General features: G+C 43.0%; 1 protein-coding gene across 1 annotated transcript in view; it reads right to left on the bottom strand.

The window, feature by feature from the left end:
- Positions 1-16,120, bottom strand: part of LOC126109788 (synaptic vesicle glycoprotein 2A-like) — a 74,721-nt gene extending 58,601 nt beyond the window's left edge. The window contains exons 1-2 of the mRNA XM_049914846.1: positions 16,006-16,120; positions 6,596-6,757 (exon numbers count right to left, since the gene is read on the bottom strand). Of these exons, the coding sequence (XP_049770803.1) occupies positions 6,596-6,757; positions 16,006-16,120 (277 nt within the window). The remainder of the gene's footprint in view (positions 1-6,595; positions 6,758-16,005) is intronic.
- Between the last annotated feature and the right edge of the window lie 20 nt (positions 16,121-16,140).

The raw sequence follows: 16,140 nt of genomic DNA, 5'->3' as shown, positions 1-16,140 counted from the left end.
CATACATACTCAGGTGAATCAGCGTCCGGCGTGATTGTGGCCGCAAGAAGGGAATTAACAGACTTTGAACACGGAATGATATTTGGAACTAGACGCATGGGACTCTACATTTCGGAAATCGTTGTTGTTGTTACTATTAAAAACAGTCTTGATCACAATTTATTTAACAAGGTGACCGGTTTCGACCACTACTGTGGTCATCTTCAGACCATTGAGTAGGAACCTCTTTCTGTTGGAGAATCACTGCTCTAAAAAATAAATTGTGATCAAGACTGTTTTTAATAGTAATTATTTATAAGACATTTATCACTGCTAGTCCCGTAATGCATTCAAAAGTTGTTGTTGTTGTTGTTGTGGTCTTGAGTCCAGAGACTGGTTTGATGCAGCTCTCCAAGCTACTCTATCCTGTGCAAGCTTCTTCATCTCCCAGTACCTACTGCAACCTACATACTTCTGAATCTGCTTAGTCTATTCATCTCTTGGTCTCCCTCTTCGATTTCTGCCCTCCACGCTGCCCTCCAATGATAAATTTGTGATCCCTTGATGCCTCAGAACGTGCCCTACCAACCGGTCCCTTCTTCTGGTCAAGTTGTGCCACAAACTTCTCTTCTCCCCTATTCTATTCAATACCTCCTCATTAGTTATGTGATCTACCCATCTAATCTTCAGCATTCTTCTGTAGCACCACATTTCGAAAGCTTCTATTCTCTTCTTGTCCAAACTATTTATCGTCCATGTTTCACTTCCATACATGGCTACACTCCATACAAATACTTTCAGAAACGACTTCGTGACACTTAAATCTATACTCGATGTTAACAAATTTCTCTTCTTCAGAAACGCTTTCCTTGCCATTGCCAGTCTACATTTTATATCCTCTCTACTTCGACCATCATTAGTTATTATGCTCCCCAATTAGCAAAACTCATTTACTACTTTAAGCGTCTCATTTCCTAATATAATACCCTCAGCATCATCCGATTTAATTCGACTACATTCCATTATCCCCGTTTCGCTTTTGTTGAAGTTCATCTTATACCCTCCTTACAAGACACTGTCCATTGCGTTCAGCTGCTTTTCCAGGTCCTTTGCTATCTTTGACAGAATTACAATGTCATCGGCGAACCTCAAAGTTTTAATTTCTTCTCCATGGATTTTAATTCCTACTCCGAATTTTTCTTTTGTTTCCTTTACTGCTTGCTCAATATACAGATTGAATAACATCGGGGATAGGCTACAACCCTGTCTCACTCCCTTCCCAACCACAGCTTCTCTTTCATACCCCTCGACTCTTATAACTGCCATCTGGTTTCTGTACAAATTATGAATCGTTAGGAGAATTCAATATTCCGAAGTAAACAGTTTCAAGAGTGTGCCGAGAATACCAAATTTCAGTCATTGCCTCTCAGCACGGACAACGCAGTGGCCGGCTGTCTTCACTAAGATCGCGAGCATCGGCATCTGTCAATGCTAACAGACAAGCAACACTGTGTGACACAACCGCACAAATCGATGTGCGACGTACGGCGAACGTATGAGTTAGGACATCGCGGCGAAATGGGGCGTTACTGGGCTGTGGCAGCGGACGACCGAGGCGAGTGCCTGTGCTAACAGCACCACATAGTCTGCAGCACCTATAAATGTGTTTCAGTTACGGTGATTACGTTTCAGATAATAAACAATTTACTTGAATGTAGGGTAAGCCTACCTAACTTCGTGATGTTAAGGATTGTAAAAGAAAAAGCAAAACAAATATCCAATCTAGAAGTTGTACACTGTGCGATCAAAAGTATCCGGACACCCCCAAAAACACAAGTTCTTCATATTAAGCGCAATGTGCTGCCACCTACTGCCAGGTACTCCAAATCAGTGATCTCAGCAGTCATTAGACATCGTGAGACAGCAGAATGGGGCGCTCCGCGGAACTCACGGACTTCGAAGAACGTGGTCAGGTGCTTGGGTGTCACTTGCGTCATACGTCCGTATCGGTCGTAATGTAGCAGGCATCTACCCAGACCATCACACAGAAATTCCAAACCGCATCAGGATACACTGCAAGTACTATGACAGTTAGGCGGGAGGTGAGAAATCTAGGATTTCGTGGCCGAGCGGCTGGTCAAAAGTCGCACATCAAGCCGGTAAAGGCCAAACGACGCCTCAATTGGTGTAAGGAGCGTAAACACTGGACGACTGAACAGTGGGGAAGCGTTGTGTGGAGTGACGAATCACGGTACACAATGTGGCGATCCGATGGCAGGGTGTGGGTATGGCGAATGCCCGGTGAACGTCATCTGCCAGCTTGTGTAGTGCCAACAGTAAAATTCGGAGGCGGTGGTGTTATGGTGTGGTCGTGTTTTTCATGGAGGGGGCTTGCACCCCTTGTTGTTTTGCGTGGCACTATCACAGCACAGGCCTACATTGATGTTTTAAACACCTTGTTGCTCCCCACTGTTGAAGAGCAATTCAGGGATGGCGATTGCATCTTTCAACATGATCGAGCACCTGTTCATAATGCACGGCCTGTGGCGGAGTGGTTACAAGACGCTAACATCCCTGTAATGGACTGGCCTGCGCGGAGTCCTGACCTGAATCCTACAGAACGTCTTTGGGATGTTTTGGAACACCGACTTGGTGCCAGGCCTCACCGACCGACATCGATAGCTCTCCTCAGTGCAGCACTCCGTGAAGAATGGGCTGCTATTCCCCAAGAAACCTTCCGGCACCTGATTGAACGTATGCCTGCGAGAGTAGAAGGTGTTATCAAGGTTAAAGATATGCCAACTCTGTATTGAATTCTAGCATTACCGATGGAGGGCGCCACGAACTTGCAAGTCATTTCCAGCCAGGTGTCCGAATACTTTTGATCACATAGTGTATATTTTAAGTGTAAGAGACCAATACATTGCTCTAATAATACAGGATGAAGAACATTTAAGGAATGAAAAAGTACTGAAATTATAATATGTAGCAAATAAGGTGGCCATGCAACTAATTTCATTATAGCATACGTAATTGTGTGACACTATATAGTAAACTTGGTGATAATATTTTTAATTCTGAGATAATTTTCCTTTGCATCGCTAAAATTCACTTATGGCATTTTTCATTCAATTACAGCATCGGTGTCATTAACATCTGCACAAATATTCCACACAAATACCGTAGCATCAGGTGAATCGATGGACTATGGACTGACAACTTTCTTGGAACCTTTGGAGACGAAAACAACGTTGAATCCAAGCACTTTTATTTTGCACCTCTCTTTACAAGTGGCGCAGATGCCACAATTTCTTTTGTTCTTTGACTTCTGTTTTCTCTTAAACTCTGATTTCACTGTGCTACAATGGTTAGCGGGTTATGCAGTTAACGTTGAGGCCGAACCCTATTTCCTGCATTTGGGTTATGAAATTAACATACAGACCACTCACAAGGACGAACGGTCTGCCCATTTTGACAATATTCACCTTGTATTTGTCATCATGACTGCGGTGCACATCGATGTTTTAAAGTACTTTACGGAATGGAGAAATGTTAAGCAGCTTTCCTTTTTTGGCTTGTCCTTCTTCGCACATCTACTTAGAGATGGAGCCATTGTTTCCGAAACGAACAAAAAAGTTAATGTTGTCGTTTTCGTAAGCGAATGATTCAGTAGCAAGGCATTTAAATCCATCTATGATGACTAAGATTATAAGTATGTTGTATTGGTAATACAACTGCATACAAGTAATTGATCAACTTACCTTAATTGAACTTGTATTATGGGATCAGCGCAACTAACGATCTTTCCTGAAAGTAGTAAACGAAGCTGAGGTAAATTGAACAGCATTTCAGAAGTCGCCTGGGAATGGATTCTGCCACCGGTCAGCTGATCGAGACGTTGGTTTCCTTATAATGACGTCATGTGCGATCTGTATGATCTGTGGCTGTATTCACACGCCTCCTCGTATGACTACTTTGTGCTTGTTGATTTTGTCAGGAAATAGTAAAATGCAGCAGCCACATCAGTAAATTGTAGCCTCGTATCACCCACAGGGTGGCAGATCGAAACCGCAGCCCTCTGGCGTGTAGGTACCAGAGATGTAAAAATTCTCCAGCCAGCTTGCCCACTGCAACCAGTAAAGAAGCTCAGCTTGCCACGACGGAGACAGCAGACTACGTGTTGTGTACTGAGGTACAGTGGTTAAAGCAAGCCAGCCTGGGTTAGCGACAGCCACGCAACCTTCACGAAATCGGTTCAGTCTGCTGCACAGTGGCAACAGGTTGTGCTATCAGTCCAAAGTGGTTGCAGGATAGCCAGCTGTATGTCTGCGTAGGTGGCTTCACTGCAGGTCAGCTAGCGTAACAATGGCAACAGCAAAATGAACAAGCCATACTTAAACGAAATTGAGGAGAAATTAAGAATTGGGGAATAGCATGGAGGGCTGCATCAAACCAGTCTCTAGACTGAAGACCCAACAACAACAACAACAACATGATAATCAGGAAACAGGGCCCAGGTCTTGCAAGGGAAAAGCTGTGTGTCTATGAGGCAGTTTCAGCGGTAGATATCTCGTAGTGCAAATTGTGTAAAAAGTTAGTAAATACTTATTTGGGAACTTCGCGTATGTTACATGATTGTAAATTTGACCAGCTGTTCACTAACTCCAGCCGCGTGGGATTAGCCGCGCGGTCTCAGGCGCTGCAGTCATGGACTGTGCGGCTGATCCCGGCGGAGGTTCGAGTCCTCCCTCGGGCATGGGTGTGTGTGTTTGTCCTTAGGATAATGTAGGTTAAGTAGTGTGTAAGCTGAGGGATCGATGACCTTAGCAGTTAAGTCCCATAAGGTTTCACACAAATTTGAACATTTTTTTACTAACTCCAGAAATATCTTGAAAGAGGACAGACAGCACTTAGTGGCTGACAACCGTGTAGAAATGTAGAAAGGCTTTCTAAACTTAGTTCTGTATAGGCTTTCTAAGTGGGGGGGGGGGGGCGACAAACATTGACTGTAGTAGAAAAAAATGTTGATCTGTGGATATTAAAAACCACATTCTGGCGGTATGCAACGCAGTACGAAGAAAGCTTAGCGCTCAAGAAAAGCTTCTTCTTACAGACATGTGCTTCTTACATTAACATAATATAAAAAACGAACTTTGTGTTTTCTGAGATGCATTTGGGGAATATACGGTGAACAATTTTGGCCACTTAGAATGAATTCAGCGAACCCGCAGTAGACCTCCTGCAAAAGGTAACTAAAATTGATATATCTGCGGTCATATTTGCCCAGAACATACCAAGGTTACTGAAAATTCTTAAGTGCAAAGGATGTCAACTTTCAGAGATCTGATTATTACAGAAAGCAAGTATTGAAGGAGAGATGTGGTTTGAACTGAGAATAGCGAGCACTAGTCGGAAGACGAATGAAGTTGCAGAGAAAACCGTTCACATCGATTGTTGTTGTTGTGGTCTTCAGTCCGAACACTGGTTTGATACAGCTCTCCATGATACTCTGTCCTGTACAAGACTCACTATCTCCGAATAATTACTGCAACCTACATCCTCCTGAATCTGCTTACTGTATTCATCTCTTGGTCTCCCTCAACAGTTTTTAAACATCTTTCCTCTAATGCTAAACTCGTGATCTCTTGATGTCTCAGAAAGTGTCGTATCAACAGACCCCTTCTTTTGTTCAAGGTGTGCCACAAATTTCTTGTCTCCCAAATTCTATTCGGTAACTCCTGATTACGTGATGTACCCATCTAATCTTCAGTATTCTTCTGTATCACCACATTTCGAAAGCTTCTATTCTCGTTTCGTCTAAATTATTTGTCGTCCATGTTTCACTTCCATACATAGCTACACGTCATTCCAGTACTTTCAGGAAAGACTGCCTGACATTTAAATCTATACTCGATGTTAACAAATTTCTCTTCTTCAGAAACGCTTTCCTTGCCATGACCAGTCTAAATTTTATATCCTCTCTACTTCAACCATCATCAGTTATCTTACTTCCCAGATAGAAAAACTCATCTACTACTCTAAATGTCTCATTTGCTAATCTAGTTCCCCCCTGATTTAATTCGACTACATTCCAGTGTCCTCGTTCTGCTTTTGTTGATGCACATCTTATATCCTCTTCACAAGACACTGTCCATCCCATTGAACTGCTCTTCCAGGTCCTTTGTTGTCTCTGAGAGAATTGCAACGTCTTCGGCAAACCTCTAAGTTTTTATTTCTTTTCCATGCATTTTAATTCCTACTCTACATTCACATCGATATAACTAAAAAAGCCCAAATTTCGCCGAAAGGGAAAGAAAAGTACAAATAAAATATACCATTTTTTGGTCTACAATGACGCAAAATGAATACATATAATTCAAACCCTACTCACAGTGTTATCGTAAAGAGTACAGAATAAACTGCTTCGTACGTAGCGTAGCACAAAGGGAAGACGGACGGGCTGGCTGCTCGGGTTGGACACAGGTTGGTTTGGACGGGAGGAAAGCAGCCTGCCCGTTTTGCCGACAACGTGCGGCAGTTTGCCTGCCTGGCTAACGGACAAGCAAGGACATGTTAAAAAAGGGGAGCGTGTCCGACTCTGGCGGGTGACACTGACCTATGTAGATGGTTCCGCTGAGGAAGCCCTTCTCGAATGACGTCATGTCGAAGTCGCAGAGCACCGCCGGCGTGACGTAGGCGATGCCCAGCACCTCGAAGCACATGGCCACCAGGCACAGGCCGCACACCGCCAGCAGCAGCCAGTGGAACTTGCCCGAACCTGCAGCACAACACACACACACACGTACACATACACGTGGAGCATTCTGCCTCTGCCCTCGTCGTCTCGGTCTCTCCGTAACTACTGTAGCCTGCATCTCCGTCTCCCTAGAGAATTTTTACATCCCCCCCCCCCTTCCCCCCCCCCCCCTCCTCGACCCTCGACACACACACACTTCCTCCGTTAGCACATTCCCGATTTCATTGTACCTGAGGATCAACATCTACATGGAGATTTTGCAAAACAGTGTGAAGTGCATGTGAGAGGGCACTTGCTGTGGCATCAAATGTTTGGGTTTCTCCCCAATCCAGTCACGCATGGAGCGCGACGGGGATTCACTGGTTAAACTGAAAGGGTACAGTACCGCCCGACATTGAAAATAGGTGCAACATACTTCATTATTTTTGTCAGAACAACACATTTTTTTTTGTAAAATAACTCAATTTCAATTAATACAGCGAAGCCGGATACCAGTGTGGGAAAGAATGACTATTTATTTAATTGATCACATGTGCACTCCCACAAAATAAATCCCTACGTCCAGTTTGGTGAGATCTTTTGAAATGAATGAATGTATGGTCGTCTGCTAACCGCAGATAGTGAATGTGAATATATGATCATCTTTGAGTCGATCCTTTGGTGGAACCAAAGAAATGAAATTTACCAGAGCTTTGAGCGCCTGAAATGTGGCTGACCAATAGTGTAGTAAGGTGCTTCCCCCACCTCGACAGAGATGGGAGATGACCTGGAGAACGGCCATGTTTCGGCACTCTGCCGCTGGATCCTGTGCTGTTAACACCTGTTTTAGTTGTGCTCCGTAATGACGAAAGAGTGGAGGCATGGTATGTATGTGGAATATTTAAGAGTAATTTGAAATAATAATTTCTCTATTTCAGGAACTTTTGTGGGGAGAATTAAATGTCAGGCAGGTAATATTAATGGGATTGTAGTAATCTTCGGAAGTGACCAACGGTCACAAAGGAACCACGTGTAGCAATAAGTTGAAATACTTCCGTGTGCTTAAGTTAAGCTGAATTACTAGCGTGTGTACAATAAGTTGAAATATTTAAGAAATAGCGTGTGTACCATAAGTTGAAATATTTAAGAAATGGCGTGTGCAGGACTTGAAATTACAGACGAGTACTTCCACGTGGTGAGTACTGTGTGAGTCTCAAACTGTGTATGAGACAAAGCATAAAGAGAAGTACTCGTCCATGGTATCAGTTGAGGACTCGCGTGTGTGATGAATAAGTTCGTAATAATACTTTGCGTGATACGATTCCGTGTGACGCTATATTCAAACTCTGAGAGAGAAGCAAGGTGAGTCGGCCGTCTATCCAGCAACGCCACATGGCTTGCATTGCACAGGAAGACGTGCATATATCTCCAGAGTTCATAGTAGGAAAGTAGAATTACAAAGTGGGACAGTGTCGTGTGAAACTGGGATAAATATTAATTGAAGTGGGAAAGCTGAAAGTGATAATGTTGTGACTATTCACTGTCTTGTATGTCATGTAATTTGGGTATGTGTGGTTTGCATGGGAGTGTAGCAAGGTAGTTTCAAAAGAGTAGTGGGTTATGCTTGTTCCTTCTGTACCGCTCGGTCTGGAGGAAAGTTTCGTGATGATGATTGTGAGAGTCGAAGGGTGAGAAATAATAAAGGATCCACCGTCCTATCCAGAAAGTGCACTGTAGCGTTAAAAATAATTACGAGACCATAATATAGAGATTCACTATTGTAAAGTCATGCCCACTGGGCGGAATTTCTCATGTGTTATTGTTGTAGGTTATAGAATTTGTGTGTTGAGGTTAGAGAATTTATCGGAATAAATAAGATAGTGAAAAGAAAAAGATTGGTGGACTTTTCCCTTGAATTGTATGTTGCCATAATGTCCCGAATTTATGATATGTGTGCCATTCATATTCAGTGCGGTGGCCACGTGTAGACAAAAGCCGTTAAATAAAAAAGGAAAGAAAATGTGGTATTGCCAGTGCGTAGTGTGCAGTCAGAGTTCTATAAATTACTGATAGTCAGATGCATGTTTCCGTTGCGTACTATTCATACAGGAGGATAATTTGTAATTTAATTGTGAGTACGAGAGTTCATGTTACTCGATAAATAAGAATGAATCCACTCGATTGGCAGACCACTCATCTTGCAGGCCTGACTGCTTGATGCCACAGTATGAGCAAGGCATGTGGGTGCCTCTCAAAACGTCTCCGTGCGGGCTGTGGTATGCTGATTTTCACTTTATCTTACACATCGCTATTACCAGTTTCGTGTACCGCCATCCTCAGATTATGAAATATAGTATCATTGTCAAACTAAACATGTTTACCTCGATGGGGACAGCTGCTAATGTGTGCTCCGACCGGGACTCGAACCCGCGATCTCCTGCTTACATGGCAGACGCTCTATCCATCTGAGCCACCGAGGACACAGATGAATAGCGCGACTGCAGGGACTTATCCCTTGCACGCCTCCCGTGAGATCCACATTGCCAACTGTTCACAAACTAAATACGTACATCCACTCATCACTCGCGCACACTGATGTGACGATTCCCGTAAGAGTTCTGGCAACCTGTGAGCATTCGCACAGAGGAAGGTAAATGGCTGGGTAGCCTTTAACTATGTATATGAAGATAGTACCTGTTCAAGTGTGTTCTCGGTAGCTCAGGATGGACAGAGTGTCTGCGATGTGAGCAGGAGATCCCGGTTCGAGTCCCGGTCGGAGCACACATCGAGGTATATCAACAACACCTGTCGGCAGTTGAGGGTTTCAATTAATTATTCTAGAGAAGCTGCATGGTCATCAATGGTATCTGTTCTTTCGAGAAGAGTTACTATCTTCATATACAAACATATCTAATTTGACGTTGATACTGCATCAGAATATTTTATGATCTGACGACGGCAGTAGCCTAAACCGGTAATAGTGACGTATAAAAGTTTGTGTGATCAAGACGGACCTGTAAGATAAAGTGCCAAAATAGAATCAAGGACTCATTTTCAGACCTTATGTCTTCAATTGATAGGCTGATTTTCTCACTGTGAAGGAGCGATAGGATGTAGAATATCTCTGAATTCTTCCCTTAACATTGGTTCTTAAATACCCAAGAAATATCCAAGAAAGGAAATAGGTGTAATACGCTGAATTACAGACCCATATTACTAATGTCGATTTGCAGTCGGATTTTGGAACGTATACTGTGTTCGAAGATTATGATTTACCTCAAAGAAAACGATTTATTTACAAAAAGCCAACACAGATTCAGAAAATATCCTTCTTGTGAAACACAACTATCTCTTTGTTCTTACGAAGTAATGAGTGCTATCGGCAGGGAATATAAAATTGATTGCACATTTTTAGATCTCCAGAAGGTTTCTGGCATCATACCTGACAAGCGCCTTCTAATCAGATTGTGTGCCTACGGAATGTCATCTGAGTTCTGTGACTGTATTCGTGATTTCCTGTCAGAGAGGTCACATTGTGCATGCTCTGTTGCCTGTGTCTATGTGCCTGTGGTTCTGTCAGTGTGATCATGTGATGTATCTGACCCCAGGAATGTGTCAATAAAGTTTCCCCTTCCTGGGACAATGAATTCACGGTGTTCTTATTTCAATTTCCAGGAGTGTATTTACACAAGATATCTGCACGGTGCGAAAAGTGGCAAATGACTCTAACTGATGAAAAGTATGAGGTCATCCACATGAGTACTAAAAGGAATTCGCTAAATAATGATTACACGGTAAATCGCACAAATCTAAAGGCTGTCAGTTCAACTAAATACATGATGACAATTATTGAACTTTATGGAAAAAAAAGGAAAGTAGTTACAAACTACGTTATTCAACATGCTGGCGTCACTACAGATATTCGGATCTATGTTTTGACATGTTCGCTATGCCTGCCATTATTACTGGCGACGATGTGGTGCAGATGAATAGCGAAATTCTGCATGACCCGCTGAAGGGTCGGAACATCGATGCTGTCGATGACCTCTCGAATGGCTGTTTTCAGCTCAGCAATGGTTTTGGGGGTTATGTTTAATATAGTCGCACAAAAACTAGTCGCATGCGTTGAGATCCGCAGAATACGGTGACTCTTTGCGTACCCCTGAGCCAGAATGCGGTCCACAATGTGCTCCTCCAGGACATCAAACACTCTCCTGCTTCGATTGGATCGAGTTCTGTCTTGCATGAACCACATTTTGTCGAAATCAAGGTCTCTTTGGATAATGCTGATGAAATCATCTTCCAAAACCTGTTCGGTAGTCACCGTACCATCAAGGAACATCGCACAGATTATTCCGTGACTGGACACTGAACACCACACAGTCACCAGTCAAGGGTGAAGAGACTTCTCGACCGCGAAATGCGGATTCTCAGTCCCTCAACTAGCCAATTTTGATTATTGACGAAGCCATTCAAATTAGGGTGGGCTTCGTCGCTTAACCAAACCATACGGCCGTACTAATTCCTATCATCCCCCGCGGCCAATCGTGCAGTTTGGACGTCCTAACGCAAACCGCTCAGAAGTTAAGACGATTTTATATCATGTAGTTCCAAAACTGACACCCTGTACTTAGGGATTACAATTACGAACAGCTAACTTTGAAGGATCACATAGATAATGTTGTGGAGAAAGCAAACTAAAGACTGCGGTTTATTGGCAGAACACTAACAAAATGTAACAGGTCTTCCAAAGACACTACTTACACTTCGTTTGTCCCCCTCTTCTGCAGTATTTCAGTCCGGTGTGGAATCCGCGTCCGATAGGATTGTCGAAGGACATCGAAAAATTTCAAAGAAGGCGAAGAGTACACGTATATGATACACGAATTGGGGCGGCAGGAACTTCTCATGATATTTAAATCACCAACTTTCTCCTCAAAGTGTGAAAATATTTTGTTGGAGAACACCTACATAGGGAGAAATGATCATTGTAATAAAATAAATCAGAGCTCGCACGGAAAGATTTAATTGTGCGTTTTTCACGCGTGCCGTTCGATAGTGGAATGGTAGATACATAACTTGAAGATTGTTCGATGAACCATCTGCCAGGCACTTTGAATTATAAGGTAATCATGTAGATGTAGAAAGTTTGTAACCAAGCTTTCGCCGCGTAATTGCTGTCTGCCTTATAGGGTGTGCCAATTCAAGTTTCTCAGCATTTCTGTGATGCTCTCTCCCTTGAGTCTGCTCCAATATCCGCTGCTCGTCCTATTTGGTACGGGTCCCTCACACCTGAGCAGCACTCTACAATGAGTCGAATGAGTGTTTGTAAGCAATCTCATTTGTATACTGCCAGTACCCTGTCAATGCCATGTATTTTACCTAGGACTGAGCCGATATGATTGTTCCATTTCATATCGGCATCTACATCTACAATCTACAAGCCAAATCATTCATGGTGTGTGCCTGGGAGGGGGTGGGGGGTACTTCCGTTATCACAATCTACTGCCCCCTTTTCCAGTTCTATACCCAAAGGGTGCGTGTGAAGAATGATTGTTCAAATGTATGTGAATTCCTAAGGGCCCAAACTGCCGAGGTCATCGGTCCCTAGGCTTACACACTACTTAAAATAACTTACGCTAAGGACAACACACACACCCATGCCCGAGGGTGGACTCGAACCTCCGGCGGGAGGGGGCCGTGCAATTCGTGACAGGGCGCCTCAAACCGCGCGGCCACTCCGCGCGGCTGCGAAGAACGGTTGTTTCAATTGTAGCCCTTTAACGAAAGTGAAAAGGCGACGATAAGTGGTGCACACAGGAAGAGAATAGAAAGCTTTTTTTTTTTTTTTTTTTTTTTTGCAACGGATAAAAAATTACGGGAGAAGACTGAATAGTGAACGAGGAGGTATTGCATCGAATTGGGTAAAAATGAAATATTTGACTCAACTTGACTAAAAAGGTGGGACAAGAAGGAATAGTGACTTTGGTGATGAAAGGAAGAATGGGGGGACGAAATTATTGAGGAAGACGAAGGCTTCAAAATAACAAGCACGTTCAAACGGATGTAGCTTGTAGTAGTTGTTCAGAGATAAAGAGGATTGATTACACTGGGTAGTCAGGCGTCGACAACTGCATCAAACCACTGTTGGAACTGAAGATCACAACAACGACAAATCATCGTCTGAGACAATGAGCATGTCTCATTATATTCACGCGATTGTTAATGTTAAACGCTTGAGCCACTAGAATCTGACGTAACTTGTTATTACGACTCCTACTGAGCGCTTTAATTAATTTGTTACCTTCCACCGGCATTTGACTCACTTGTTCAGTATAAGAATTTGATTCGGAATTTTCTCTAGCTCCTGTCGCGCCATACTTTTCCAATCAACTCTTGGATACTATCTTGAGGCTTCTTGAAAACGCAACCGTACTTGGAAGTTCAGTTGAGACTCAAAGAGGTTATCAGATAAACGTCAACGAAAGTAAAATTTGGGGATTGGAATGTAAATTAGGTAATGCTGAGGAAATTAGATTAGGAAATGAGATACTTAACATAGTAGACATGTTTTGGTACTGGGGCAAGAAATTTACTCATAAAGAAAAGTGTAGATGACATGAAATTTAAACAGATAATAAAGAATAAAGGTTTTCTGAAAAAAAACGGTGTTGTGTGTACATCGGTTATGTAGTTAAGTGTGACGAATGATTTACCGGAAGTATTTGTGTGGAGTGTAGAATTATATGGAAGTGATAGCAGACGAGATACATCGCACACAAAGAAAGAATAGAAGCTGTTGAAATGTGGTGCTTACAGAGGAATTTTGAAATTAGATCGGGTATTCGAGTGACTAATGAAAGGGACCACAATGTAGACAAAATGAAGGAATTCTGCTATCTTAGAAACAATATAATGCATGGTGAGCGAAGCAAGGAAGATATTACAAGCAGATTAGCAAAGGCAGAGAGAGTGTTCTCCGCTAAAAGAAGTATGCTTGTGTCAGATGTAGTTCATAATTTGAGGAAGAAATTTATGAGAACTTGCATTTGGAGCAGAGCATTAGTGACGCACAGACTGTGGGAAAACCGGAAAGGAAGCTGATGGGAGAGTCTCAGCAGAGATGTCAGGAGAAGGGACAGGGTGATAGTAGTAGTAGTAGTAGTAGTAGTAGTAGATAGAGCTGTAGAGGTCGAAACGTAGAGCTACACATATCTGAATATGCACAAGAAATGGGTTATATACATGGAAGAGAACTGGAAACACCAGAAAGTTTCAGGTAGATGATACGTGTAATGGAAAGGCAGAGTTTCAGAAGGCAGATTCTCAACAGGAAGACAGGGGCAGATATGGACACAGGCCATAATTCATTGATTAGGAACTGCAGATTAAGATTGAACAAAAAAACGGGAAAAGGGTAGTTGGCAGTTGAAGCAGGTGGGACCTGGAGAAACGGAAAGAAACAGACGTTGTTGAGAGTTTCGTAGTTTCACAGGAAGCGTTGGGCACGTTGTATGCAAGATGTATGAGACAGGCGCAATACCGTCAGTCTTCAAAAAGGATGTAATAATTCCAATTACAAAGAAGAGAGGTGCTGACGGTTGCGAATATAACCGATATATCAGTTTAATAAGCCTTGATTCGAATATACTGACACTGATTGTTTACGGGAGAATTGAAAAACATTGAATCCGATCTTGAGGATGACCAGTTTAGGTAGCAGAGAAATGTGTAAACGCGCGAGGCAATACTGACCCTACGTCTTATCAGGTTAGAGAAAGGCAAACCAACGTTTACAAACTTGGAAAAAGCTTCTGACACTGTTGACTGGAATATGCCCTTTACAATTGGGAAGGTGTCAGGGATAAATCACGGAGAACGAAAGGTTATTTTCAACTTATACAGACACCAGACGACAGCTGCAGGGGTCAAAGGACATTAAAGAGAAGCAGTGGTTCAGAAGGGGGTGAGACAGGATTGTAGCGTAACTTCCCGTTATCAGTCTACACGCGGAGCAAGCACTAAAGGAAATCGAATAGAAATTTGGAAAGAGAATTAAAGTTAAGGAAGAAAAAAATTTTAATTTTGAATTTGTCGATGACACTATTATTCTTTCAGAGACAGCAAAAGACTCTGAGCAATTGAACAGAATGGATAGTTTTCTGAAAAGTGAGTGTGAGATGAACATCAGTAAAAGTAAATCCAGAATAATAGAATGTATTCGAATTAAATTAGGCAGTGCTGTAGGATTTAGATTAGGAAACGAGACACTAAAAGTAGTAGATGAGTTTTGTTATTCGGGAAAAAAAAATAACTGACTGTGGTCGAATTAAAGAAGATTACAAAATTTGGACTGGCAATGGAAAAAAAAGCGTTTCTGAAGAAGGGAAGTTTTTTAACATCGAATACTAATTTAAGAACTAGAAAATCTTTTCTGCTACAGAAGAATGCTGAAAATTAGATGGGTAGATAAGGTAATCAATGACAAACTGCTGAGTAGAAATGGGAAGAAAAGAAATTTATGTCCATAGCTCGACTAAAAGAAGTGATCGGTTGATAGGGCACATTCTGAGACATGACTCTTGGGTCGGGTTGTTTTGGGGAAGGAGACCAGACAGCGAGGTCATCGGTCTCATCGAATTAGGGAAGGACGGGGAAGGAAGGCAGCCGTGCCCTTTGAAAGGAACCACCCCGGCATTTACCTGAAGCGATTTAGGGAAATCACGGAAAACGTAAATCAGGATGGCTGGACGTGGGACTGAACCGTCGTCCTCCCGAATGCGAGTCCAGTGTTTAACCACTGCGCCACCTCGATCGGTACAGACATGACAGTATTGTCAGTTTACTGTAGGAGGGAAGTGGGTTAGGGGGCGGGAGAAGTAAAAATTATAGAAGAGCAAGGCTTGTATACGGTTAGCAGCTTGAAATGGAAGCAGGTTGCGGCAGTTAGGTAGAGGTGGAGAGACTTGCAGAGAGGGTAGTACAGCACGGAGACCGGTCTTCGAACTCAGGAACACGAGCAACCAGCGCGGCAGACTGCTAACCAAAAGGGCCCGGGTTCGATTCCCGGCCGGGTCGGATATTTTCTCCGTACGGGGACTGGGTTTTGTGTTGTCCTGACGTTCGTATTGTCATAAGTGACATTCTACTTTTGAGGTGGCTGTACGGATACGCATCGGAAGCCTACAAATAAAAAAGTTAGGAACACAACAGCAATACATTACGCCTATTGCATTAGAGACAACGAAATGTGTTTGCAGGTGTTTTGATAGGAGGGCCTCCTGACTCACCTGTCATGGCGACGGCCTCGTCAAACGGCGTGCCGATGCCACCTCCTCCTCCTCCTCCTGCACCGTTCGCCTCGAGTTCCTTCTCCGTACGGAAGCCATTCTCGCCGCTCTTCATACCTGCACGTGAATTGGAAT

The sequence above is a fragment of the Schistocerca cancellata genome, chromosome 12, assembly GCF_023864275.1.
Source record: "Schistocerca cancellata isolate TAMUIC-IGC-003103 chromosome 12, iqSchCanc2.1, whole genome shotgun sequence".
NCBI classification, from domain to species: Eukaryota; Metazoa; Arthropoda; class Insecta; order Orthoptera; family Acrididae; genus Schistocerca; species Schistocerca cancellata.
This window is presented reverse-complemented; position numbering and strand designations above follow the sequence as displayed.